Genomic DNA, 27,500 nt, shown 5'->3' with positions numbered 1-27,500 from the left:
TAGAAAATAGAGCTGCAACAATTAATCAATAAATCAATTGTTAATCAATCATTAATTAGTCACCAACTATTTTGATAATTGCTGAATCATTTTGAGTCATTTTTAATGTTAAAAAAGTCCACATTCTCTGATTACAGCTTCTTAAACATTACTATTTTCTGGCTTCTTTACACCTTTATGAAAGTTAAATGAATATCTTTGGATTATAGACAAAACAAGACATTTGAGGACGTCATCTTGACCTTTGATCAACATTTTACCATTTTCTGACGTGGACCAAACAGCCAATCAGTTAATGGAGAAAAGAATCAACAGATTAATCACTAATGAAAATAATCGTTAGTTGCTGCTTAGTTTTTCAAATGGACGGATAGCTTTAGCTTGTTACTACAGTAGCTAAAGGTATCTGTTAGGGTCCCGTTTATGGGCAACAGAACTGGGCTCAGCAGCCTCCCAGGTAAGACGGACTGGTCACTGGGGTGAACACAACTTCCACTTCATCAAGGAATACAGTACAGAGGCTGTTTATATAGGTTCTTGATGGAAATACAGCTTTACTTGTTCCTAAAGTGTTAACTCAGCCCTGGGTGTGGGAAACCAACCCAGCAAAAACACCACCCAGGTACTATATTCCTGTTGTTAAAACTCTGTGGATGTTGATGGTCTCCGTTGGTCTACGAGGCTATTTTGGTCCCGGTCTGTCAGTGATCACTGGGAGCTCTCAGTCCGGGAAGAGTTGGCAACATAGTCAAAACATGATACAATATTCCTGGCAACTTTTAAACGGTGTGAAGTAATTTGCTGTGGTTTACCCACTCTATCTTTTACCTTCACCTTCAAGTACAACTTTTGCCTCCTGTGTTAAGGAATTTACAAAAGGTGTCTGCTTCCACTGAATACTGAATTCTCCTTTGGGGAACATCTGACTCCTTGAATTGCTCTGCAAAAAAATGTTTGAATTTGAGAAAGAATTTTGAAGGATATAAATGATGCATCTGCAAAAAGAGCCAACCTCCTCGCAGCTAGAATATAAAGGTATACAATACTGCTCCCACTTGAAATGCTTGAGCTGCTTACCATTTGTAGGGTTTGTCGGAAATTGACCCACAGGCCTATTTTGTTGTAACATCTGTTCCTGTTTTGATGATCTAAGTTTCTGCTCTAGGCTGAGCTTCTTCAACTGCTTCCTGCCATCCACTGGATGAGCAGCAACATAACAGCCTCGGCCTGCTTACCAACACATGACAGGCGCTCTTCAAAGTTTCCTTTTTATCATTCGTACTGACAGAATTAGGGCCCGACTGATATTGGCTTTTTGGTGCCAAAGCTGATACCGATATAAGAGTAAAAGAACTAGAAATAGAGACAATATAATATACAGAATTTATACATTAAACATTTTTTTGCCATGGTCTCTCAAAACTGTTTAACACTTTGGAGGTGGAATATTTTACAGTTTAACAATAAACTTTATTGTCTAAAACAACAACAGGGCAAAGAAACAGTAAACCTTCAGTGGTATTTTTAATATTATAAATAACTATAAATAAAAAAAACATATGTATCTATTAAATCTGAATTGAGAAAAAGTTGGATATACATGCTTATAAAGCTAGCAAATTAACAGTATGCTTTACGTTCTGTAAAAAGAGAAAAGTTCCATATAGGCGCATATCTAACAACATCTATGTTGATTATTGTTATAGATAATATCGGTCAGTAATATCGGTATATTGGTCTGTCACACACCAGAATTAAAAAATATTTCAATATTGGAGTTACTGACTAATTCTCATTCTCTAATTGACTTTAAGTGTAAATGTGTACTCATTTTGAATAGGAGTAACCTTACTTGGCTTTCTGATTTTTATCTCAATACTGACTGGATCAAGCAACAAATTCTCTATCTCCTGACATTTTTGATCAGTCAATTGAACATTCAAATTAAAATCTCAACAACAATAATGACAAATGCGCATCACAAGCTTTGAGAGCCAAAAGTCATGTAAAAGCTTTAGTAGTATTCTGAAAAACATGCGATTTAAAGTAAAAAAAACACTTTTCCTCTGGCCTAGTATTATTCATCCATCTAGATTGTTTCGGTGTGAGTCACAGAGTTTTACAGATATCAGCTGTTGAAATGTCTGCCTCTGCTCAAATATAGCAGTTGAATTAATTTCTTTCCAGAAATCATGATCTGGTTATTCAAGATAATCCACAGATCTTGTGAGCAGTTTCATGTAGTAACTATTTTGTTTCTACAATAGAATCTACTGGGACTATTTTCCTTCTAGACAGTAGTAGATAGTTCAGACACAAAACTGCTCACAACAAGATCTGTGGATTATCTTGAGTAACTGGGTCATGAGTTCTGGAAAGAGACATTGCTGTTGAATTTTTCACATTTTTTTTAACGCTTTATCTCCATGGCTGATATCTAGCACTCAGGTAAGAGTAAAAATATATATTTTTGATTTGGGGGTGAACTGTCACTTTAAGTTACACAAACAACCCAAACGGCTTCAATTTGTAATCATATAATTGATGAAAAAAAACAGAAAACTTGGCACGTCAAAACGCAGTGAAACTTCAAACCTTTGTTGTTTTTCTATGATGTATGACTGGTCAGTTGTTCAGTCTGACACGCACACTGGTGGGTTTCCTGTCATGGCATGTGTGCTGGCAGGGTGGAGGGTACAGTGTGTATGTGTGCGTGTGTTCGTGTGTGTATTACGTGGTAGGAGCATGTGTGGAGATGCTTTTCATTCCGTAAGTGACAGCTCTCAGCTGTCCTCCTGTCTGCCTCCCTGTCTCTGTCCCGTGCCCCACGCATGTCCGTCCGCTGGTCTTTCCTCCTGTCACCTTCAGTCTCTGTCTTAATGCCACTCGCTGCCCTCTGCTCCTCTATCTCACTGCGCTACACTCAAGCCATTACCGTAAGAAAAACTTCCACATGTGTGAGAAATGACGACAGTGTTGATTTGTGTATAGTCACTCACACACACACACACACACACTCAGTGACACACACTCCCAGCTGTCTCCCGTGCCTTGAAGTGTGCTGAGAGGTGGGGATGCTGGGTGGGGGAGGTGGAAGAGAGAAACTAGAGCTCACTTGCTGGCCGAACCACCTTCCCACTACTCACTTCCCACTAACTCCAAAGTGACTGCTGCAGCTTTCGTGCGTGTGTGTGCTCCTGTGTAAAGTCAGTTGAAAGGTTAACTCGCGACCTGCTAACTGGTTAACAACATATTATCAAACTGATGCTGTAGATTTCAGGGTGTTTTTTTTTTTGTTTTTTAACATCTGGTGGAGATATGAACCTTTCTAAGGTCCAGATCTTGCTGGCATGGATTCTCAGCATGTGTGCCGGTAAGTCTTCCTGAGTGTGTGTGTGTGTGTGTGTGTGTGTGTGTGTGTGTGTGTGTGTGTAGGCATGAGGGTCTTGATATTCTTAGTTATGTTTTTTGGGCTTGCTGTAGCAGCACAGGTTGTGAAAACATCAATAAAAAAAATAGTATCATCTTTTGAATGATATTACCACAATAGCTACAAAAACATGTTTTAAATTATCAAAGGAGAGGTTGACCTGCTGTTTCTACGCTTCTAAATTAAATCTCACAAACTTTAACTTCTTAGAAAACAACCTCCCAGCTGCCTTTCCAGAATGAAAATCAGCTTCAATAACTACGCACGACTACACACACAAGAAATTTGACTCGAGTTTTAGTTGCTCTGAATGTTCTCACACACAGCTCCAAAAACAGTTTACACTAAGATAGAAATCAACAGCTGACAAGAAGAGAGCAAAGCTGAACAAAGATACGTCAAATTAAACAGAAAACTGTTGTGTACATAGTTCCACAGTTTTGGCAAAGTTTTTATAAAAGTCATTATCTAGTTAGTTACATTTTTAAATGTATTTAAGCAAAGTACTTTACTAAACTCATGTTCTCTGTAGATAAAATACTGAACTCTCCAGTCTTTAGTGGCTGTACTGAGAAACAGGACACAGCTCTGAGAGACATGGCCTGAGAACAAAAAAAAAAAAACTGTAGCCTAAACCAGTGGTTCTCAAACCATTAACTTAGACACAAATTGGAGGCCCATATGATAAGGATTTTACTTTTAGATACTTTCTTCCCCCTCTTTTCTTAATTTCAAATTATTTGTCTGTATAAATAGACAATATGTAACTTTATTTCATAATAATGATACATAGCCTGCTGTAATGCATAGTACATTTTCTGGAAACACATTTGCAAAACAGTTTATGGATAAAGTAACCAGACAGGAATCACGTTTTGGCTAATCGATTGAAATTGCCAGTGAAATACCCGACAGCTCAGAGTGCTTTAACACAGCCTTAAAGCAGACGTGCACATTGATTAGCAACATTCCCACAATGCCCTAACACAGCCAGAGATATTAAAGGGATACCTACAGTGTCGCGCTATGAACAATATTAGCAGACAGGGGAAAAAAACAAAAAGTAAATCGATTCACATAAGAATTGGGATGCTTATATTTTATGATTCTGAATCATATATCCATTTCTGCCTGTTACTTTCTGTGTAAAGTACTTCTAGAAATGAGTGTGTTTGCATTTGTCCTTCAGGTAGCCTAAAAAAGGCAGCTCAGCATTGTTAGCATTCCTCTCTGCATTCATATTTGAGTCATTTACTGTAGCTGATGTCCTCTTCCAGAGTGATTTATATTTATCAGTGAGTACTTATGGGTTTAGCGTCTTTGTTCAAGGACACTTGGACACAACACATGCTTGTTGATGCACTCACTGTCTCTTGGGGGGGGACTAAACTTGTGACCTTTCAAGCACTGGGCAGTCTAACAGCCAGGCCTGCTCTGCCTCCCTAAAACATGCAGCACTATCCAGATTTGTAAGCCACCCATATGTCTATTCTGTGTCTCCCTTTTAATGACTGTATACACTGTAAAAATAAACTTATTTTTAAGAACATATTAATTCAGCTGTACTTACAAAAACATGTTCAATAAGCTTAAGATATTAAGTTGAACCAACTCTGCAGTCAAACATGACAAAAATATTTTACTTCCTTGATTTCATCATTTTCAAACCATTAAAAAAATGCTCTTGAGAGAGTTTTAACTCTCACACAAGGCATGCTGGGAAGTCTGATGATACATAATGGTCACGTTTCTTCAGAAACTTACTTGGTTGAACCTCTCATTGATTCAACTGTTCATTTCAAGTCAAAAGACTTGAAGTGAGACAAAAAACTTTATATGTTTGAAACATTCTGAAAATAAATATTAGACATTTCTGAAGAAAAGATTAGTTGATTCCACTTAGTTGTATGTATGTACTGTATGACTTTTACAGTGTATATAATTTAAAGAAATGTTTGCTTATCCTCATTCACCGATTCCTGCAAATTAATACACTAACCACTAATTAAATGCTCAAACCCATGTATTTTACAGACATTCCCTTGAAAGGAAGACAGCAATTAGAACAAAATATGACTGGTTTATCTGATGAGCAGCAAAAAGCAAACGAGGAGATGATTATTTCAATTACTGAAAACATCTTAACATCACATTTCATGATCTCCTCATACCTGCTGTGGAGCTTTGAGGTTTTGGCAGTATCTCAGAGAACATAAGATCAACTATAAATTAAATCAAGTAGAAGGAATAAGAGCAGGGAAATTTCCCAGCGTCCTCTGTGTTGATCACATGGCCATTAAATGCATTTGAGAGGTAACATAAAATCATAGATTATTATTTTCACACATATGCAAGATTAATAACAGCTCCAGAAAGGCCTAAATAGACAATTCACCATAAAATAAAAAATGCATATTTTTCGCCTGGCTTGTGGAGTGCTATTCATCTAGTTGCAAAGTTCTGGAGATATCAGCCATAAAGATGTTTGCCTTTGCTCCATCCAATGCAATGGAACTAAATGGCACTTGGCTTGTGGTGCTCAAAGCACCAAAAGAAAAAACAAAAACATCTGAGCGGTTTCTTGTAGAAAGAAAGTAGGTTTTGGTAGACTGTACAGCAGAAAGAAAATGGTTCCATGAAACTGTTCACAACAGAGTTTGTGGACAATTTGAGCAACAGGGTCATGATTTCTGGAAAGAGTCATTGCTGCTTATTGCAAGCTGATATGTCTACGGCTGAAATTCTGCAACTCACACCAAAACAGTATAGATGGATAACTAGCACTACAGGCCAGAGGAAAACTATGCATTTTTATTTTTTTCCTCAGTGTTCCACAATTATCTTCTACAAATCCTACTTTCAACTTTCCCAGCTATTACAACCATTGTAACAAACTGAAGTTCATTTGTTTTCCATCAGAAATTGCTGCTCATTAAAACGAATACAACAGGTTGTAAAAAGTTCATACATTACATACATTTTAACATTGTAATCACTATTTAGATAATGTCACGCACTGCACATTAAGTGAAATGTAAGAGAACAAATATGGACGATGACAAATATGGTACGGCTCATTTAGTATGTGGAATTTTTCTGGCACATATGAGCAAACTGGAATAACACAGTATATTAATATTTTAAAGTTTCAATATTTTTCAGGCCAGAAAGTAACCATGTGTGGTAAGTTCATCCAAATAATGCCTATTCAGAAACTGTTCCACACACTATATTTATTGTCCCTTGGACAGTGAGACCTTACTTTTGAGTGTTGATGGTAATGTACCCCTGATATGTGATCCAGTGTGAGTGTTTACCTTCTAGTTCTTTCAGTGTTATGCATGCAGTGTCTGCACAAAGAGATTGCCAGTATATTAATTTCAATAAGATTTCATTTATTTTTCCTGTCCAATTTCACTAATTGGTAACTGGCACATTTTATGAAACATACTGGTGACAGATTGTTGTGATGCCTGGATAGAGGTGGTCTGTCAGGATGAATGGATGCAGCCTGTAAGCCACCAGTTGGACATTATCTGCATCAGTGCAGAAGTGCAATAAAAAATGATGCCCAGTAAATCATTTGAAGGTCTTTATTCCCAGATGCTACATATCCACTTTGAGAAAATATTTACTCGGTTGAGCTTGTATGTCGGTATATCAAACGGATTACTCCAGCCTCAAACATGATCAGGTTAATAATTTAAGATACTGAGATTACAAAAACTTTAATACTAAATCATGGTGCCCTTTCAACAAGTGGAGCCTCAAGAACAAAGGATAAAAAGGATTAAGACTGCACACTTTCAAATTAATAAACTAAAGTATTTAAAGTATTTGAAATGTGAAATCTCACTCAGCCTCACTATTCTTTAAAATAGGTTTTTGTGTCAGAACAGTTGCATCAGGGCAACATGTTTCCCTGTGAAAGACTGAAGCAATATGGCAAATATCCTATAAAGTCACTGACCAGTGACTTGTAATAACCATCATCCTCATTATGTTCATGTACTGTAGATTTACAAAATCAACCTGTAATACAACTGATGTCATTTTAAGTGATTTACAGTCAAGAAAGCATAAAAAGCAGCTATAAGTGATGGCTGAATTCTCAACCATAACGAAAGTGGAATCTTAACAATAAATCTCCAGTCACCTGTGGTCTCTGTGGGAGAGCCACAATGAAACAGCACAAAGAATGTCAAATGATACTAGATTGGCTGTAGTTATGTCATTTGGTTCTTGGTGGTATGTATTCAATGAATGTTATGGTGAGCTCTAAAGATGCCACGGCAAGGACAATTTCCCACCAGTTATTACACTTGTGACAACACTGGGGTTGAGCTTCCTTTGGGGTTTTTCCCGATACCAGTGCTAAAATGATACTGTTGTCTAAATGGTGCCCAAACCAATGCTTTTTACGACAAAGGAAGCAAAAAAAAAGACCATCAACAATGACTATGTTGGTCCTTTTAAGTGAAATTCAGCCACACTTGAGACCAAATAGCTTGGCATTTTAACCGTGTGCAAGGGAGCTACTAGCTAATGGAAGGCTACCTGCTGCCAGAGCCATGTAAAGAGAGCGCTGCTGTAATGCTAATTAGCACTTTGGTGAGGAGTGGGCAGCTATTTCAAGTGACTGCTGAGGAGCGTGGCACCGACATGAGGCATCGTTCCATTTCAGTAAACACCTGTCACATAGGAACCGCATTTGGGTACCACGCCCAAGACAAAACAGGTGTTACCAATTACACCACACAATTTATGTTGTACGAGTAAGGATATGAGGGATGATGTTCAATACCTTGAGAAAACTTACTTCATCTTTAGCTCTTTAGATCCTAGCTTCTCAAACTGTGGTATGGGTATCACTGATGGTATGCAAGCTCCCTTTGGTGGTATGCAAAAATTGTGAGGAATATTTTTTTCAAAATGAAATAAATTACCTTACAAACATGCTATCAAAATAATACAAATTTTCATTTGAAAGTAAACAAAAAGAATAATGGCAAGATCGTAAGTGGAGGTAAAACAAAAAGACTGAAAATGATTGCTTCAAAAATACGACAATTGTGGCTCCAAATGGGTATGATCAGGGGGACAATGTTTTTAGCAAGTTGTGTTGAAAATTAAGTAGCTGACTGTGAAGCAAGTGTTAATGGCTGCTGAAAAAGCAGCAGTGAAACGTCCACAGCACCTGCTAGCACAAAACGGCGTAAAACAGTGCAGAGGTACTTGAAGAGCATAAGCATTTTCTAAGGTGGAAGATCTCTTTAGATATTTCACTTTGCTTAGAATGTTGGTACATTATTAAGTTCCTAGCCACGTCTATCTATCAAACATCCCAGCTGAGCCCAAACACTGTAGCTAACATCCACAGATGAGTCGTAACACTAACGTTAAGTACATGCTGGTTGTATTGTTAGCTCTCTGTCAGGGCTAGATTGTTTTATGTACTGAACAAAAGAATACTAATTTTTATGTCCTCCTGCACGCCACAACTGTTTGGCAATGCTAGGGCTTCATATAACTGCCCTTCCAGCAGATTTCAAAGCTTCATGTCAGACCGGAAAAATCTACGACTGCAACAATCCTACTTCGCAATAATGCCATGATTAGCTGGTCAAACACAGAACAGATCTTTCGCATTAACAGATCCTTGCAAGGAAGGTTAACAACAGAAATATTTCAAGTATCATGAGATCAACAAAAAAATTCAGGGCTGGTGTCAGTCAGAGAGACAAAAACATCCAAGGATTAATTTCTGGCTATTTGTCTACCACACAGTATACAAGAATTTAAAGCTACTACAAGGATCTTCTAACTGGTAGTGAAACAGTCTCAATTTATCACTGATATCTCTATATGACCTACATAAGTTAACAAGACCATCTGTAAGAAGATTGGCTACGTTATATATCAGTCTTCTTGAAATCAGATACAATCAACCGTGGGTTTTCATTTTCACAGGCAAAGTTACAGTGAGGTGCATGTTGTTAGCCAGTTAAAGAGGAAGGAGGACACTTTTATCTAGATAAATTAATTTTTTACATTAGCTGGGCCCATATTGCAGTTAACATGGTGGAAACCATCCAAAATCAGCAAAATATGAAAGGCCCTTGTAGTAGCTTTAATCAAGGAAAAGATAGGCCATGCATTTATTCACTGACAACTTTAACAGAGAGGAATGCAATGCAGTCAGAGATACTTTGTGTTCTGAGTAAGAGGTATGGCCGTCCTTGCAGATACAATGCTATGATCAGAGCAAGCCAACTGGCTGTCTATAGCCAACCATACCCATTCAACTGAGTTTGAGTGAATGCAACGGTTCATGCCCACTCTCTGGAGGTTACGAAAAGTCAATAGGAAAGCAGACAGATGAGGCAATTTGAGGGAAAGTGGCTACCTCTTTTTTTTCAAAGCCCTGCTCAAGTGCGTTGTCAGTAGGACTGACACACTTTCCTCAACAGCATTTCCCTGGCCTGTCATGTGGCTCAAACCAGTGACATTTGGTCAATAGCTGGCATACGGCCACAAGTGGAAGAAAATGGAAAGAGCTGTTTTATTTTGCACTGGTGGTTCATGCGGAAATCAGAGTTCAGTAGGCAGTGATTGACAGCTCCAAGTGGCTGCTCTGTCCCGCCTCCGTTCTATTTTTGTACGTGGCCAGATCAAAGCGTGCTCGCAGGACAACAGACAGGGAGCAGGAAGCCAGCGACAGACGGAGACAAAGGCTGACAGCCAAGGAAATGAACATCAGCACTGTACACAACACCACCGCAATCCTCGTCCACATCTTTGACAGAGATCCCGAAAAAAGGCTTTGAAAGAGAACCAAAAACAAACATGCTTGTGTGTGTGTGTGTGTGTGTGTGTGTGTGTGTGTGTGTGTGTGTGTGTGTGTGTGTGTGTGTGTGTGTGTGTGTGTGTGTGTGTGTGTGTGGTGTTTCATGCGTATGTGTTCTCTGCTCTTGCTGGCTAAATGAAACAAGATCCTATCCTGCTCAGCTCAGGCTGACTGTGGATCGCCAGCAGATTCCAGAAATAACATGCAAAGGATGTAACTTGGGTCACAACCTGGCTAGCAGCACTATGCTAATCTGCTGGGTCATATTATAAGATAACAAATCTATGTGATGTGTGTACTGTGATTGCATGAACAAAGGTGATGCAATAGTCCTCATGTAGTATGAAATGCAGTCCACTACAGTTATAGTGTCTATATGTGGGCAAAATAAACAGCAACAAAGTCAAGTTAGTTCTGTCTTGAGAATAGTGACCAACCTGTTGGATACTGTGAAACTATCAGTGGTTATTTCAAAGAAGAAATGGTCATTCCTTTTTGACCAGTGTCTTGATGGGCCGTTAATTTAAACCGATACTGACTGATCATAGACATGCATTTGCAAATGTTCAAGAAAGAAAGTAATAAGAAACTGCTGTCAGAAATCCTTTAATATCCCAATTTGAGGGAAGCATACCAAACATCTATATGTAAAGAATTTGTATCTCAATCTCATTCTCAATCTCAAATATCTAAATATTGTAATCTTTAGACCAATATATAATCATATCTATCTCACTACCTCACTATCTCACTAGCAGGGTTTATGTTAAACTGGCATTTTATCACTTCAAGTTGCCCAGCAGATGATAATATAAACTGCAAGAATTATCAGTGGTAAATGTCAAATAGATCAGATAAAATCTTTTTTTTTTACAAAATATTTATTTGGATTGCTTCTAATTATTATTTTACAGTTCAATACTGAAGTTAGCTTCATGCAGTGCATAGAGATGAATTAAACATTTCTAAATTTACCTTTTGTTTTGTTGTATGAACACATCCCTTGTGTCCAGATAAGGAAAAGAAACCAGGACAAAGAAATTTACTTGTATGTCAGTGTAAAACATTTGTCCACATTTGGAATATTGACGGCTGTACTATGCTCAATGGGTCCAAAAAATACTCATCACTTTATTGCTGGTAAAGTAGCTTCAGGGTTTGACTACTGCTAACATCTAGTCTGCTGATTTTTAGGTGATGTCATGTCAAGACATTACAGCCTGATGGGATTTTTCCACAAACCTAAAGGTCTAAACTCAATCACAGAGCACAGCTTTATAAAAACTCCCTATACAGTTCAGCTGTACTACAGAAACATGCTTGCGGTTTAATGGAGCTGTCATTGAATGCATACTAACAGCCTCTGGGAAGCAGACAAGTTACCACTGAACCACCAAATTAATTTACTAAATCTGTGTCAAAAAATATGTCTCAAGTTCAAAAGAAACCAATAAAAGAAGCCAGTTTAAACTGTAGGGGGCTTCGGTACATTTTTAGGGTCTGTGTCCACTTGGTGTTTTTTTCCTGACACAAAGGCAGGGACTTAGGGGACTCAGTACAGTAGTACTGAGAGCTGAATACAAACAGACTTGAAAACGTCTTTCTCAATGGGATCCTGAATGGACATAAACAGAAACGTGAATTTTCCTTCATTTTCTTGGTTACCAGGGTGACAAAAACTTAAAGTAGAACTAGAAGATATCAGAGCAGCTGCACAAAAAAAGTTGAAGTGCTCTGAAAAAAGGGACAGTGCCTTTTCTCTGAGCCAGTGATTCCCAAAGTGTGGGCCGGGGCCCACTGGTGGGCCGTGAAGGACCTGCAGGCGAGCCTTGAATGGTCATGATAAAAACATTTTTTAAAATTTATTTAAGTTACAATTTCAAACTCTGAAATTAATATATATATATTTTTAAAGTAACCAAAAGTAAACAATAAAATAAAGCCATGGAAGTTTCAATTACACATTATTTTTCATTTATCTGTGCTAATTTAACAGGTGTTACTCCGTATTTGGTGACCTGTCAGATTGACCCTGGAACTTATCTGATATGTTGTCATTGGTATGATTAGTCTTGTGTGTTGATCGGAGTTGGGTTAAAGGTCTTGGTGGGCAGTACAACATTTTCAGATTTAAATCAGGCCTTGGCCCTCTTAAGTTTGGGAATGTCTGGTCTCAGCAACTGCATGCTCCCGCAGATGCTCTTTCCTCATTTGCAACAATTGAAAAAAGGAACACTATGTAGACACAGGCCCTAGTGGTGCATATACTATATGAACAACATAAGTTATGGGCTCATAAAGGCATGGTTTAAAAAAAAAACACTTTAAGGCTGCGAGCTGGAAACACTGTTTGCATGAAGAGGCGTTAAATACAGGTTAACCATCCTGAACTCCAACTGATCCAGATTTAATGTCAAGTGGATTGGCCTTGAGATGGTTTTCCCAAACAGGCTCTTAACACTCAGATTAGGTTCGCTCCAAGGACTTACGCAGAAACCGACTTGATCGCAGTGCTTAGACGGCTCATGGGGCGTTCAGTGCAGAGGCTTTTAACCAATATGGAATGCCAGTTGTTTGACTGCTGTTGATCAACACTGCATATGCCCGTCCCTGCATCTCTCTCATCTGATAATTCCTCTTGCTTCCCGTCTTTCTCTCCTCCTATAAATCCCCTCACAGACTCTCGCAGGCACACTGAAAGGGTTTCAGGTTGCTGGTTGTAAGCCAGGGAAATGTTTGGTGTGTGAATCACAGGTCCCTCTCCCGTCAGCTGTGATTTCAGTTCTGGCGTGAAAAGATTTGCGGGAACATGGGCGTCAGCAGGGTATGACAACATGTCATACTCACGGGGTACCCCAGAGCCCAAAATAAAATTTGTCATGAATGTATGAATATAGAACTTGTAAAACTTAGTATAACTCATACATGAACTACATCCGTTTCAAATAAACCTTTTTTTTACATTTCACTCCTCCATACCACCACTTACACAGACCAAGTCTGTGTTTGCTTCTTATCGATCACTCAGTCTGAATCTTTGACCTCCCTCTGCACTATGTTCAAAAGATGGGACAAATCAAGTAAAGAATATGTAAGAGAATGAAGTCTGATCTCCTGATTGAATTTCTGTGTATCTCTATGTGTCCTAGGTCCAGTGTTCTGCTCACAGGATGAGACAGATCTGGTGAAAAAACTGTTTACTGGATACAACAAGGTGGTTCGTCCTGTTAACCACTTCAGCGAGGCTGTAGTGGTCACCGTGGGACTGCAGCTGATACAGCTGATCAGTGTGGTAAGAGATGGGGAAAAAAGGATAAAGTAAAAAGAAAAATATGTGCCATGACATTAGGCTCACAACATTTTCAACTGAGGCTTTCAAACCATCTGTAACTCGATCTTATACTTTCAAAGAACAAACTGGGACAGCTGTAATTTTTGTGTCACTTAGGCAGACTTGTAAAGATTGTACTCTACAATCTCAAGTAAAAACTACTGCTTCAAAACACTCTAGTTTTGGGACTTGCACACTAAACATTGCTTATGCAGGAAGACCACATTTCTTAAAATTTTCTAACCTAAAGAAACGTGAAACAGTTAATGCAGGAGCCACCAAGACAGATTGCAAAAATGGCTCTTCACACTGCTGTTTTAAAGACCAGGTAAAACAGCATCACTGGTTGAATAACACTCAGGAAGTGATATCATGCTGCCACCAAAATAAGGGATTCGTCACATTAACTGAGAGCAAATAACATCAAAATACAAACAGTCCCATTCATGACAGAAAAAGTCACAGCAACCCGTGGATCACAATGCAGAGCTATTATGCATATGCCACTGTCCTTGGTGCTGAAATACACAAAGGAAGAAATTTTATACACTGGCCAAGAGCTGCCAAATAACAATCATGGATATTCTAAAACTTCTGCTTAATCTACAATCCATTCAAGAAGCAAGGTTTACTTCTGTGAATGTGTCACAGACAGCCAAGTTACAAGCTTCTACACCATGTCAGGACAAGCAAGCCAAAATAATGCAAACATACAGCAGAACAGCCAGTGAATCTGGGTGATTTAGGCTCACTGTAAAGACCAAAAACTATGACTTACTTTTATCCAGCCACACAGTTAATGAGCAGAACACATAATGTAACCAAGTGACAGTGAACTAACATCAACAGGCTGTCACCTAAAGGTCGCGCTTTTGTTAAATAGGCTCAGCAGCTACATATACCTTCGTGGGGTACTACACATAAGCTGCTACAGACCCAGAATCACAACAAGCATATGGGCTCAGTGATGGCACGGCGGCCACAAACACAGTCAGCAAAACACAAGCACAATGCAAATTTCAAAAAGCTGCCCTTACCTTTTGTAGCTCTCCTTCTGCGTCTCCACCAGTCTGTAAAGATGATCATGGCTGTTTCTAATTTCACATCACTTGCCATGAGTCAAAGATATTCTAGCACACCTCATATCCAACCAGCAATTCAATCAAGACACAGACAGCAAGTCACGAGTTTTCACATGTCACAGCAAGAAAGCCAAAAAATACAAACAAAACAAAACATCCAGGAATTTAGCTCACTGTAAAGACCAAAAGCTGCGACTCTACTACTAATCAAGCTACACCACATTAATGAGCACAATTGTCACACACACAAGGTTGGACTTTGACTGAACAGGCTCGGCGGCCATATATACCTTTGTAGGGGATACGTCACAAAGGCTTGGACAGACCCAGGGTCACAACAAGCATATGAGCTCAGTGATGGCACGGCGGCCACAAACACAGTCAGCACAACACAAGTACAATGCAAATTTCAAAAAGCTGCCCTTACCTTTTGCAGCTCTCCTTCTGCGTCTCCACCAGTCTGTAAAGAAGATCATGGCTGTCTCATGGCAAGTGATGTCAAATTAGAAACAAAGATATTCTAGCACACCTCATATCCAACCAGCACTGATTCAAGACACAGAATCTGTCTCAGACAGCAAGTCACAAGCTTTTACACAATGTCATGGCAAGAACGCCAAAAAATACCAACATAAAGCCAAACACCCAAAAATTCGGCTCACTGTAAAGATCAAAACTGCAACTCTACTACTAATCCAGCTACACTGCCTTATTGAACACACCTGTCACCTGCAGGAGGTTAGGCCTTCACTGAATAGGCTTGGCGGGCATATATACCTTTGTCGGGTAATGCTATACCACACAAAGGTTACGACAGACCCAGGGTCACAACAAGCATATGGGCTCAGTGATGGCACGGCGGCCACAAACAGTCAGCAAAACACAAGCACAATGCAAATTTTAAAAAGCTGCCCTTACCTTTTGTAGCTCTCCTTCTGCGTCTCCACCAGTCTGTAAAGAAGATCATGGCTGACTGTCCCTCTTGACTGTCCCTCACTGACACTTATTACTCTTTTTTCATAAAGTGCAAATGTATTCTCTTTGGGTAACAATATCCAGCCTGTTCGATTACGAGTAGCTGAAAAAGCTTAATGTCCATCCCTGAAATAATGTCATTAATATTAAGGTGGCGAAATTAGTCATAATACTGACAAGATCACAATAGGGTCAAGTGCAATATCCAAATTGCAGAATCTGCAACGTAAAATGCGTGACAGAACAGCATTATAATGAAGTACTGAAGTGCTGCAGAGATCAGCTGGCCCACGAATCTTCTTCTCCAGATGTAAGAAGATGTGTTTGTTTGGTACAGACCCCCACAAATGTCACAACATCATGAGATCATCATGAGAACAGAGAATCTGTCTCAGACAGCAAGTCACAAGCTTTTTACACAATGCCATGGCAAGAAAGCCAAAAATACAAACATAAAGCCAAACACCCAGGAATGCAGATCACTTTAAAGACCAAAACTGCAACTCTACTACAAATCCAGCTACACTGCCTTATTGAACACACCAGTCACCCACAGGAGGTTAGGCCTTCATTGAATAGGCTCGGCGGCCATATATACAGTCATGTGAAAAAAATAGGACATGTTTTTTTTAACGTATTTGGACATATTGATATTTAATATCAATTTTAACAATACTGAGAGATTCAAGTTACATAAATAATTAAAACTGAAGAAAAGACTTTTTAAAACTTTATGTAAAATGTAATATTAAAAAAAAAAGCAATTTCTGGTGAAGAGTAAATTAAGACATCCCCACATTTATTCCCACTTAAAATGGCTAAAATCACACACAGGTGTATCACATCAGGTGCACATGATTAGAACATCATTACTCAGCATTTTGAAGGAGGCTTGCCAGATTTACACCGCAGACATTTAGTTTGGTGCGCTCCCGACTGTTGAAGTGAGAGTGAACACCATGGTGAGATCAAGAAAGCCGTCAGAGTCCTTCAGGAAGAAGACTGCAGCAGCTTATGAGTCTGGTGAGGGATTTAAAAAGATCTCAGAAGAATTTGAAACCAGCCATTCCACTGTCCGGAAAATAGTCTACAAGTGGAGGACAATCAAAACAACTGCCAACATGTCCAGGTCTGGCTGTCCTAGCAGACCGCAAGATGCTAAAAGCAGTCACCAAAACCCCTAAAATGTCATCACAGGACCTACAGCAAGCTCTTGCTACTGTTGATGTCAAAGTGCATTCCTCTACAAACAGAAAGAGACTACACAAGTTTAACTTTCATGGAAGGCGTGCAAGGAGGAAACCTTTGCTCTTTAAGAAAAACATGAAGGCCAGACTGAAGTTTGCCAGAGAGAACGTAGACAAAGACCAGGACTTCTGCAATAATGTTCTTTGGACAGATGAGTCTAAAATTGAATTATTTGGACACCAGAACACAGAACACAAGTGTCATGGTGTGGGGATGCTTTGCTGCAGCCCACCATCACAGAATCAACCATGAATTCTACAGTGTATCAGAGGGTGCTTGAGGAACATGTGAGACCATCTGTTAAAAAAAATTAAAGCTGAAGTGGAACTGGAACCTGCAACATGATAATGACCTAAAACATACCAGTACCTGAGTCAAAGCCCAGAACTTAATCCCATCGAGAGGCTGTGGGGTGACTTGAAATGGGCTGCACATACAAGAAACCCCTCAAACATCTCACAACTGAAAGAATTTTGCGCTGAGGAGTGGGGCAAACTTTCCTCAGACCAATGTCAGAAACTGGTAGATGGCTACAACAAGCATCTCACTGAAGTTATTCCAGCCAAAGGGGGTAACATTAGCAATTAGGGGATGGGGTGTTGTTACGACCCCAAGTTGTGCTAGGGGATGAGGGGTGCAACATTAAATAAATTTAACCAGGAGAAAAAGTGATGTAAACAAAGGTTCTCTTATTAACAAAGTGTGTCAAACTAAGTTAACTAACTAAACTAACAAAAGGGTTTACTTAACCTACTACATTAAACACACGCACACACAAAAGACAACAAGTGCCCATGCTAGCCAGGGAGGCTAACAAGAACACAAGCACAGAAAACAACGAGTGGGACTAGCAAAGCACATGGGGGTGCCCAAACAAATGCCTTTGCCAACCATGGAGGTAAACAAGGCACATGAAACACAAAGACAAGTGACTTCACTAGCTGAGAGCGCTAGCGAAGCACTTGCCAACCACCACGAGTAGTCTAACCTGCTGCTGCAGGATTAGACTAAAGGCTTGCAGACTGAAGTCTGAATGGCCAACTGGCCCTGAAGTAGGCTGCAGGCTTTTACGCACCAGGTCCTGATTGCAGAGCAGCTGCACCTGATGCCAATCACTGCAATCTGCAAGGGGGGAGGGGCAGAACCTGGACACAGGAGAGCACAGCACCACACAGACACTGTGGCATGTAACAGGTGTCCTAACTTCTTCCTCAGTTAGAATCCACATTTTTGTTGAATATTTAATGGGGTGCCCTAATTTTTTCACATGACTGTGACTTTGTGGGGTAACGCTATACCACACAGAGGCTACGACAGACCCAGGGTCACAAAAAGCATATGGGCTCAGTGATGGCACGGCGGCCACAAACACAGTCACCACAACACAAGCGCAATGCAAATTTGAAAAAGCTGCTCTTACTGTTCGTAGCTCTCCTTCTGCGTCTCCACATGGCCTCACCGATGTGTAAAGTTGACCAATGTTTGAGGTCGCTCTTGAGAAGTCCCTCCACAACACTTTACTCCTTTTCCAGAAAGTGAAAACGTCCTCTCCTTTTCTTTTTCAGTCGCAATATCCAGCTTCCCACCAGCTGTTGATAGTGAAGAACAATTAAATAGCTTTAGTGTTGACAACAAAACCGTTATGTTACTTGCAAAAGTAGTTAATTCCCTTCCTAATAAACCTATTAATGTTTCTTGGCCTTGACGTACACTGAAACAAATGTTTGAACAAACCTTTAATATTACTGACACGTTGTGTGTCCATCTCCAGAAACTTTGTCTTGAAAGTTTCTGAAGAAGGACCTTTAATTCTGTTTTGGAAATGACAGTTGTCCTTTTTGTCATTGGTTCTAAAATAATTACAATGGTGCACCAAGTTCATAAAAACATTTAAAAATGGCTACAAGCATACAAATTATATTTTGTCATCAGATCGCTCAAAAATGCAGGATACTTAACTGACTGCTTTCCCTCTTTTTCTGCATCTCTCAGGATGAAGTTAACCAGATTGTGACCAGTAATGTCCGCCTCAGACAGGTAAATGTGGTTGTTGATTTCATGACAACAAGAAATATCCAAACCATTCATATAGAAATCCTAATGACAAGTCAAACGATTGAAAAACTCAGTGGGTAGGCTACATTGCAATACGTAAATTAAACATACAAAAAGATCAAGGTTAGACCTAATTTTTAGGATCTAAAAATTTTCAAACAAACTCAATCAAATTTCAAGGTTCAGTGTCTAAGAGTTATGGGGATTTATTGTCAGATAAGGCAGAAATTGACTGAATTATAATCACCTGAAAATAAGAAAGGTGTTTGTTGAACCACAGTGTTTCTACAGTTATTATAAACTATTTCTCACAATTAACAAACAATTAATCTGATGTAGAATTTATATACAGAGTACTCAGATGAAGCTGCAAATGGATTACTAGGCTTTCGTTTAAATGCTTTGTATTTACATACAAATTAAATCACAAATGTATGCTCTTAATAGTTTTATTAACTTTTCTTCTCTTGAGTTTTTTTCTTGTAGGAGATAAGATCCTAAAATATTAAAGGGACAGTTCACCCAAAGATGAAAATTCACTCAATATCTACTCACCTGTGCTGATGTGAGGATGGGTGAAGATCTCCAGTTCATAAAACACTCCTGGAGCTTCAGCGGAAAACAGCGTTGCAGCCAAATCCAGTACAACTGAAGTGAATGGTGACCACTTTTAAAATGTAAAAGAACAACACAAAATATCCCACAAAGTGTCTCCATGCTGCTCGTGTGGTGTAATCCGCGTGTCCGTAAACCGCGACATTTAAAACCTGACCCCAGAAGACGCCACTTACAACTACACCGCCAGGTTTCCGTTGCTCTGGCTGTGTAGTCCGCGGCTGCACGCGGGTCTGTCCGAGTTCCTCGTCAGTAATTAGAATCATGAATTCTAGAATTATGTGAATTATGTTCCTCTTCTATGTCGAAGTCCTCGAACATTTTCTTCTATGCTGAAAGTTTGCGAAGTCAACTGTGCGCGCAACAAGTCGCTATTTCCGAGCAGACCTGGCGTGAGTCGCTTCCAGGTAGCATTTAAACACAGGTGTGAAGGTATCGCGCGATCTGGTATATCTCGTGTTGCGCTGCGTGCTGAACCCCGCTTCAGACGTGTGCACGCGCTCGGGTCCAGTTGACGTAAGGTGGAAATGGCTTTTTTTTTTAATGTCGCAGTTTACCAACACTTGGATTACACCCCTCGAAAAGTGTGGAGACATGTTGTGTTTTTATGAGTTTGTTTGTTTGTTTGTTTTTTTTACATTTTAAAACAATTGTACTGGATTTGGCTACAACGCTGTTCTCCTCTGAAGCTCCGAGAGTTTTTTGTGAAATGAAGATCCACCCATCCTCACATCAGCACAGGGGTGAGTAGATATCGACATAATTTTCATTTATGTCTGTCGCTCTTAAAGAGCATTCGTGACATGGTGGGTGCTCATTTGACATGACAACAAATTTAAAAGGGGAAAAAAAAGTTTAAATAATGCTCTGATGGAAATGGAAAAAGTTAACACTTTGAATTTTTCCTGTCAGCAATGGACAGATGTGAACTTGAAGTGGAATCCAGATGATTATGGAGGCATCAAGAAGATCAGGGTCCCTTCAACTGACATATGGAAACCTGACCTGGTGCTATACAACAAGTAAACACACCTCCTCATGTCTCTTTGGAATATGAAACATCCCTGAACATCTTGCTGCTCTTCTCACACTGCTCTTCTCCTCTGTCTCTGTCCTCTCAGTGCTGACGGTGACTTTGCCATCAAACATGAAACCAAAGTCCTGCTGGAGCACAATGGGATGATAACATGGAACCCTCCAGCCATCTTTAAGAGTTACTGTGAGATTATTGTCCTCCATTTCCCATTTGACCTGCAGAACTGTAGCATGAAACTGGGAACCTGGACGTATGATGGACTGCTGGTCGTCATCAACCCAGTACGTGTAATTTATTAAAAAGATAGTTTGAATTATTTGAATTTTCTGACAGGAAAACATCAATAAATAAGCCAAATATCACTCAACCATACTCCATAGGTGAAATCAGTCACTTTACTTTGCAGAAGACGGGAGCTGCTGGTCCACTGCTGCCTCATTCAATTGATTTGTTTCTGTTGTTGTGTGACTTCAGTGAATCCCATCAATCTTTTTAAGACACTGACGTCACACAATAGCACTGAATAACTAACACAACAAGGCAGTGATAGACGAGCATCTCCTATGTTACAGTAAGATAAAATTACTGATTTTACCTATGGAGTTTGGTTGGTTTGGAGAGAGCAATATTTGGCCTATATAACACAAGTTTCCTGTCAGAAAATGCTGTTTAACAGCAAACTAAAGCTGTGAAAATATAAATAAATAAATATAAATATAGCATACACTTAAACTGATGTTGATATTTTAGATTAACTGGTATCCACTGTGCACCAACTATCCGTTTAATGTAGTAGGTTATAGACAGATTTGTATGAAAGGATGTGAAAAGTGTCAAATATACTACAGATTTAGTAGCCATACAATCCTAAAAAGAAAATAACTTAACCATAGTTTAAACAATGTGACCCTTACCATTATAATAACCTTCTCCAGTGAAGTGCATTATTTCCAACTCTTCTGTTTTTTTAGGACAATGATCGGCCTGACCTCAGTAACTTTATGGAGTCGGGTGAATGGGTGTTAAAGGACTACAGGAGCTGGAAACACTGGGTTTACTACACCTGCTGTCCCGACACACCATACCTTGACATCACCTACCATTTCCTGATGCTGCGGCTGCCTCTCTATTTCATTGTCAATGTCATCATTCCCTGCATGCTGTTCTCGTTTCTCACCGGACTGGTCTTCTACCTGCCTACTGACTCCGGTACGTAGATCCTCGTGGGCTTTAAAGTGCAAAAAAAAATTCCAAATTTTTGTTGGTGATTAAATAGAGTAGGTGAGTCCATGCCTCCTCTTCAGCAATTTGTACAAGTACCCAAATCTGTGTGCTCACATGTGGCACATATATCATGTATTATGAATGTGGACATTCAAAAAGGCACATGGAGTCAAATATTTTCACTTCCTTCAGGGCCATGTGGAAAAGCCATTTAGCTACTGCAGGAAATTTTTAACTGGTTGTGAAAGAGGCTCAGTTCATTACTGATGCCTCTATATGACTTACATATGTTTACAAGATGATCTGTGAGAAGATCAGCTATTATTGTATAGTTGCTCCTTGAGATCAGATGAAACAAGCCTGTTTGCATTTTCCCAAGCAAAGTTACAGTGAGTAGTGCATTAGCCAGTTGAAATGAAAGTGATTCTTATTTAGATTATATTATTTTTGATGTTATATTATATGGTTCTTACGCTTTTGTCCTCCAAAATTAACAGAATATGAAAGTTCCTTGTAGGAGCTGTAAACCCAATAGGATTTGGATATGATCTTCAAAGATCTTCTTCTTCATATATCTTGATGGATATATGGATGGATCCTGGTGACTGTCATTTAAAACTCCCAGATTGGAACTTTCAGTCACTTGTTTGTACTTTATGAACATACTACAATTTAAAATGTGTGATCCTATCTAAACACATTGGGATCAATGTTTTTACTAACAGCTAAAACAATTAAAAATGCAGAATGTGACTGTCTAATGTTGAAAAAAAAAAATCAGAGTGTCTGTTTGGGTGAGAAGAGACACACTGCAGCTATTCACACCAACCCCCTGAGTCTAGAGTCTGAGTCAGCAAGAGGCTGCAGTGGGTGAATTTTTCAATCACAGTTTGGTTAGGCTTAGGCAACAAAACTGGTTGGTTAACTTTAGGCAGCAAAACTACTTGGTTAAGTTGAGGCAACAAAACCATTTGGTTAAGTCTAAGAAGAGATCATGGTTTGTCTGCCATGCATTGGATACTCCATCCTGGGTGCAAATAGCATCTTCAAAAAAAAATTGCATTGGCAATATAGTTGAAATTCAGGTGAGACTATATAGTAAATGGTAAAAATAAGTTTGCCATCAAGATTTGAAGTGTAAAGTAGCCTGAATGTGTGTCTTTTTGTGACCATTTCTCTGTCTCCAGGTGAAAAGATGACTCTGTCCATCTCTGTCCTGCTGTCCCTGACTGTCTTCCTGCTGGTTATTGTGGAGCTGATCCCGTCCACCTCCAGCGCTGTTCCTCTCATAGGGAAGTACATGCTCTTCACAATGGTGTTCGTCATCGCCTCCATCATCATCACCGTCATCGTCATCAACACACATCACCGCTCGCCCAGCACACACACCATGCCCCCCTTGATCCGCAAGGTTTGTGTTTTAAGAAATTCAACTGTTTTTGCACATAATTTATTTTTAAAAAAGAAATGTAACCAACACTGGAGTTTGTCTTTCAGGTCTTCATCGAAACCATCCCCAACATGATGTTCTTCTCAACAATGAAGCGTCCCAGTCAGGAGATCCGGCAGAAGCGGTTGTTTCCCACTGACATGGACATCTCTGACATCTCAGGCAAGGATACAAATAAAGGGCAAATCCCACAAACATATTGACATAGGACATGTCGTGCAGGTTCTGAGTAGAAAGACAGATTTTTATACCAGAGGCATGTAACATTTAGATGTTATTCAGTGTTTAAAACATGAAACATATAAAATATACATTATGATTAAAAAGCAATAATACACTAAACAAGAGAGTAATAAGAGGATCATTAGGGTGCATCCTAAAGTTGTCGTATCACTTTGTGCATCCCCAAAACTACAACCTGTCCCTGCTCTCTCCTCGACAGGTAACCCCACCCCCTCCAACGTCACCTACCAGTCTCCCATCGTTAAAAACCCTGACGTCCGCAGCGCCATTGAAGGGGTGAAGTACATCGCCGAGACCATGAAATCAGATGAGGAATCTAACAACGTAAGATCATGGCTGCATGAGTACTGGATACAAGTGTATTAAGCAATGAAGCAATGAATGTCTGTTTTTGTTTCTAAAATAAAAAAAAAACATTGTCAATAATTAAATTTCATAGATGGCCAGTGTCTCAAATATGATACAACCAAAATATCTTATACATAAATGATATCATTTTATTCATTTATTTTTGATTTTATCAAAGGGTTCATTAAACACTTCAATTAAAAAAAAAAAATCTGACAATTATTTGCTGTGTCAGGCTTTAAATCTGATGTTTTTATTATATATTTTTAATTTTAATCCCTTTGGCAGTCAATTAATTAATAATTTACCACATCAACAAGTCTCCTGTGTGTCTGTAAAGTAAACCTTAAAATATAAAGCAGTAAAATCTTATCAAAAATCAACCGTACTGCCTTTATTAAGGCCGAACTCTTAACATCAACATAACCAACAGCAGCACCATCAGAGTGTCTTTCCCACTTGTCATCTCCTTCCAGGCTGCAGAGGAGTGGAAGTTCGTTGCCATGGTTTTGGACCACATCCTGCTCTGCGTGTTCATGGCCGTGTGCATCATCGGGACGCTCGCCGTCTTTGCCGGGAGACTCATCGAGCTCAACATGCTGTAGAAGGCCTGACCCATAGAGGAGGGTGTGTGTGTCGTGTTGTTGATAGATGCCACACTTGGCGATGCATCGGGAACGTTTTTTTGTCATCAGAGTGGTCCGGGTTGTGTTCGCTCTCTTTCTGTCTGTCTCTCAAACAGACACAGGTTGAGTTTAAAGTGCTGTCGCTCTCATGTCGTCTTGTAAAGTGCAGGTTTGTGTGTTTGAGGAGACTGAAGTTAAAGGCATCTTAAAGGTCTCTTGATCTAGATGGGGTCATACTTGAAGTTGTTCTTGTCACTAACATTTTTTCCATTGTTCTAGTTTTTTTTATTACAGTGTTTTATTGCTGCAATTCACTCTCGTGGGCTCTATGAGTGTATCTTATTACTCCTATGTAAAAAACATAAGAATAGTAATTGATCTCTTTTTGTCTTTTCTGGCAGCTTGTTTCAAGATTTAAGTCAGAGGATTCAGTTAAATGTTAAAGCAGAAAAAACATGAGAAAGTTTTTTTATGTCGGCTGTGCTGTGGATGAACTGAGAATGAATGATACATCGTGTACTTTATGGTAACATTTTGCGTGAAGAGAAAATCCCATTACTGTAGGTCAGTCGATGGATTCAGCTGAGAGCGAATAAACCTGACATGTATGTTACAGGTAGATGGAAAATGTGTTCAGCTTGTTCAAAACAGAGCGACTCATTTAATTGTATTTCAGTACAGTTTAATTTCTAGTTGACTGAGTCTGGTTGATGACTGAGTCTTGGTCTTTGAGTGCAGGCAAGATATTTTCCTGACTGGAAGTTTTATTGTTTCGTTTTGCCTGACGTCATTTGACTTCTAAACTGCTCATTTATGTTTATGGATTAAGGTTGTAAAATGTAAAAAAAAAAAAAACATGTTAGTAGCAAGGTGTCTGATGTTACTGATGCATTTACAACTCTGATTCCAAAAAAATTGGAACACCGTGTAAAATGTGAATGAAGTAAAATTGTCTCTGCACTATATTCAGCTGAATATAGGTCAAAAGTATTTACAAATATTGCCTTCTGTTTGTTTTTACATTTTACACAGCATCCCAATTTTTTGGAACTTTGGTAATAAATTCCTCTCAATTTTGATATACAATTTGTCAAGAGCTCGTTACATTTTAGTATTATATTTCAATAAATTATTTGATATGACTTTCAGCCACACTGAAGGACTGGTTAAAAGTGATCTACTGCTTTAGAAATAATCAGTATATTTTTCAGTGAAAATGTGTGAAAATGATGAACGACTCCAACACTGTTGTAGGTGGGTCATCAAGCTGCCGTGCTATTCCTCTACAACAGTTTTGATTGTCACTTCCTGCATGTGGAGATTGTCCACTTGTGACCGTACCTACCATCAACATGATGATTAGAATAAATTAGGTCAGCCAACTGTTTTTCATTTAGGGAACGTGGGATTAAAGCTGATTAGAATTGTGTTTTGTGCAGCTTTAATTAAGCTTTAGTGAAGCAAACGGTGACACAGCAAAGGAACATTGTTAAGCGACGGATGCGAAGAATTCCATGAAATGTACGTTTGAAATATCACAGGTGCAGCGTTGCAACCAGCTGAAGGCAACTTGATTTATTTTGCAACTGTGATTCCTTATGACAGAAGAGCCTCCATGTAGTTTGGTTTAATAATACAATGAAGTTCTGCTGTCATATTTGATCATTTTTAAATGTATATTTGCAGTTGTGTAGATGTGAAATAGAGTGAAAAATAAAAGTCATTAATCATTTATTTTATGGCATTTTATCTTTGTTCTGGTGACGTATTATAGTGGTATTGTTTAAGCAAAGACTTTTCTGTTATAATACAGTACATCATTGCATGACCAAAGTTTAGATTTCTTAGTGTTCAGACTGAACAATTCAGAAGTTCTCCCAAATCACAAGAAGCCTGTTTTTTTTACTTGTCTTAAGTGGCATGACCTCTCACAGAAAGTTAATTAAGTTAAGAATTTTAACTTAATTAATCGGTAAAGCAGACACGACCAGCATGAAAGAACCAGAACAGAACAACCACTGACTTGTTTTTGTTGTTGAAAAATTTTATTAGGCGTGCCATGCGCACACTTTATGACAACCAGCATTGGCAAAAACTTAAGTGACAAATCTAGCGGAGAAAACAAAATGTCACATACAAAGTAAACGGGTATTACATGTGTCAGTGTGAGTCAACTTGTTGAGGATCTGAAAGGCTTTTAAATATTAAAGTGACAGCTTCATATTTTCACCAGCATGTATTTATGAGGAATAAAAAGCTTGTTAACCCTGGAACCATTCAGCTAACCATGAGTTAGTAAGCTGGTACAGGTACCATGATGGAACACTTTTCACTATATTTTGCAGCTTTTGGAAACACGGCTGCATGGTGGAGGGAAATTGCAAGACAAAATAAAAAAAATATTAAGCTGAGGTCAAGGAGTCAGACAACTTTAAATTCATTACATCATCTCTCCTCAACATTCAACAAGGATTTTGACCAAAAGCACTTTTGCTGCCAAGTACAGATTCAGGAGGCGAGCCCAAACATTTACGGCCAACTTTTGCTAAATGATTCAGATTTTGAGGTCAATAACTAATCAGAAACACACACAGGATAAGTGAGAACAATCCAAAACTAAACACATTAAATAGAATTTAGTGTGGTCTGTGTACCCCTCAAAAATATTTTGCCCACTTTGCCTGGTTGTGTTTCTAGGACCACAACATTTTTACATTTGCATAGACACTCACTGTTTCTCCTTATTCAATTTAATAACAGAACAAACTATTAAACAATACTAAAACAATACTAGGTGCTCATGCTGACCAAATGAACCATAAGCCTCCTCACTTTTTATGCTGCCACAGTAGCGAGACATATGGCAGATCACACTGTAAACTCATCAAACAGTAGCAACCAGAGCAGGCTTTATGATGGCACCAGGTTCCTACTGTGAGTGCACACATTTAAAATACTTCTAATGTAAGCACAAAGAAAAAAAAAAAAAA

The 27,500-nt window shown here is 39.0% G+C and overlaps 1 protein-coding gene across 1 annotated transcript; it reads left to right on the top strand.

Moving 5' to 3' along the window:
• The first annotated feature begins 3,089 nt into the window (after positions 1-3,089).
• LOC146315701 (acetylcholine receptor subunit alpha-like) lies at positions 3,090-26,244 on the top strand. Its single transcript, XM_084735560.1, has 10 exons — positions 3,090-3,373; positions 13,427-13,569; positions 18,906-18,950; positions 20,496-20,605; positions 20,705-20,900; positions 21,591-21,828; positions 23,031-23,254; positions 23,341-23,455; positions 23,736-23,860; positions 24,361-26,244. The coding sequence occupies exons 1-10, from the start codon at positions 3,319-3,321 to the stop codon at positions 24,487-24,489; spliced, it is 1,380 nt and encodes a 459-aa protein (XP_084591686.1). The 5' UTR covers positions 3,090-3,318; the 3' UTR covers positions 24,490-26,244.
• The last annotated feature ends 1,256 nt before the right edge of the window (positions 26,245-27,500 follow it).

The sequence above is a fragment of the Lutjanus erythropterus genome, chromosome 14, assembly GCF_056507025.1.
Source record: "Lutjanus erythropterus isolate fLutEry1 chromosome 14, fLutEry1.hap2, whole genome shotgun sequence".
Taxonomy (NCBI): Eukaryota; Metazoa; Chordata; class Actinopteri; order Lutjaniformes; family Lutjanidae; genus Lutjanus; species Lutjanus erythropterus.
This window is presented reverse-complemented; position numbering and strand designations above follow the sequence as displayed.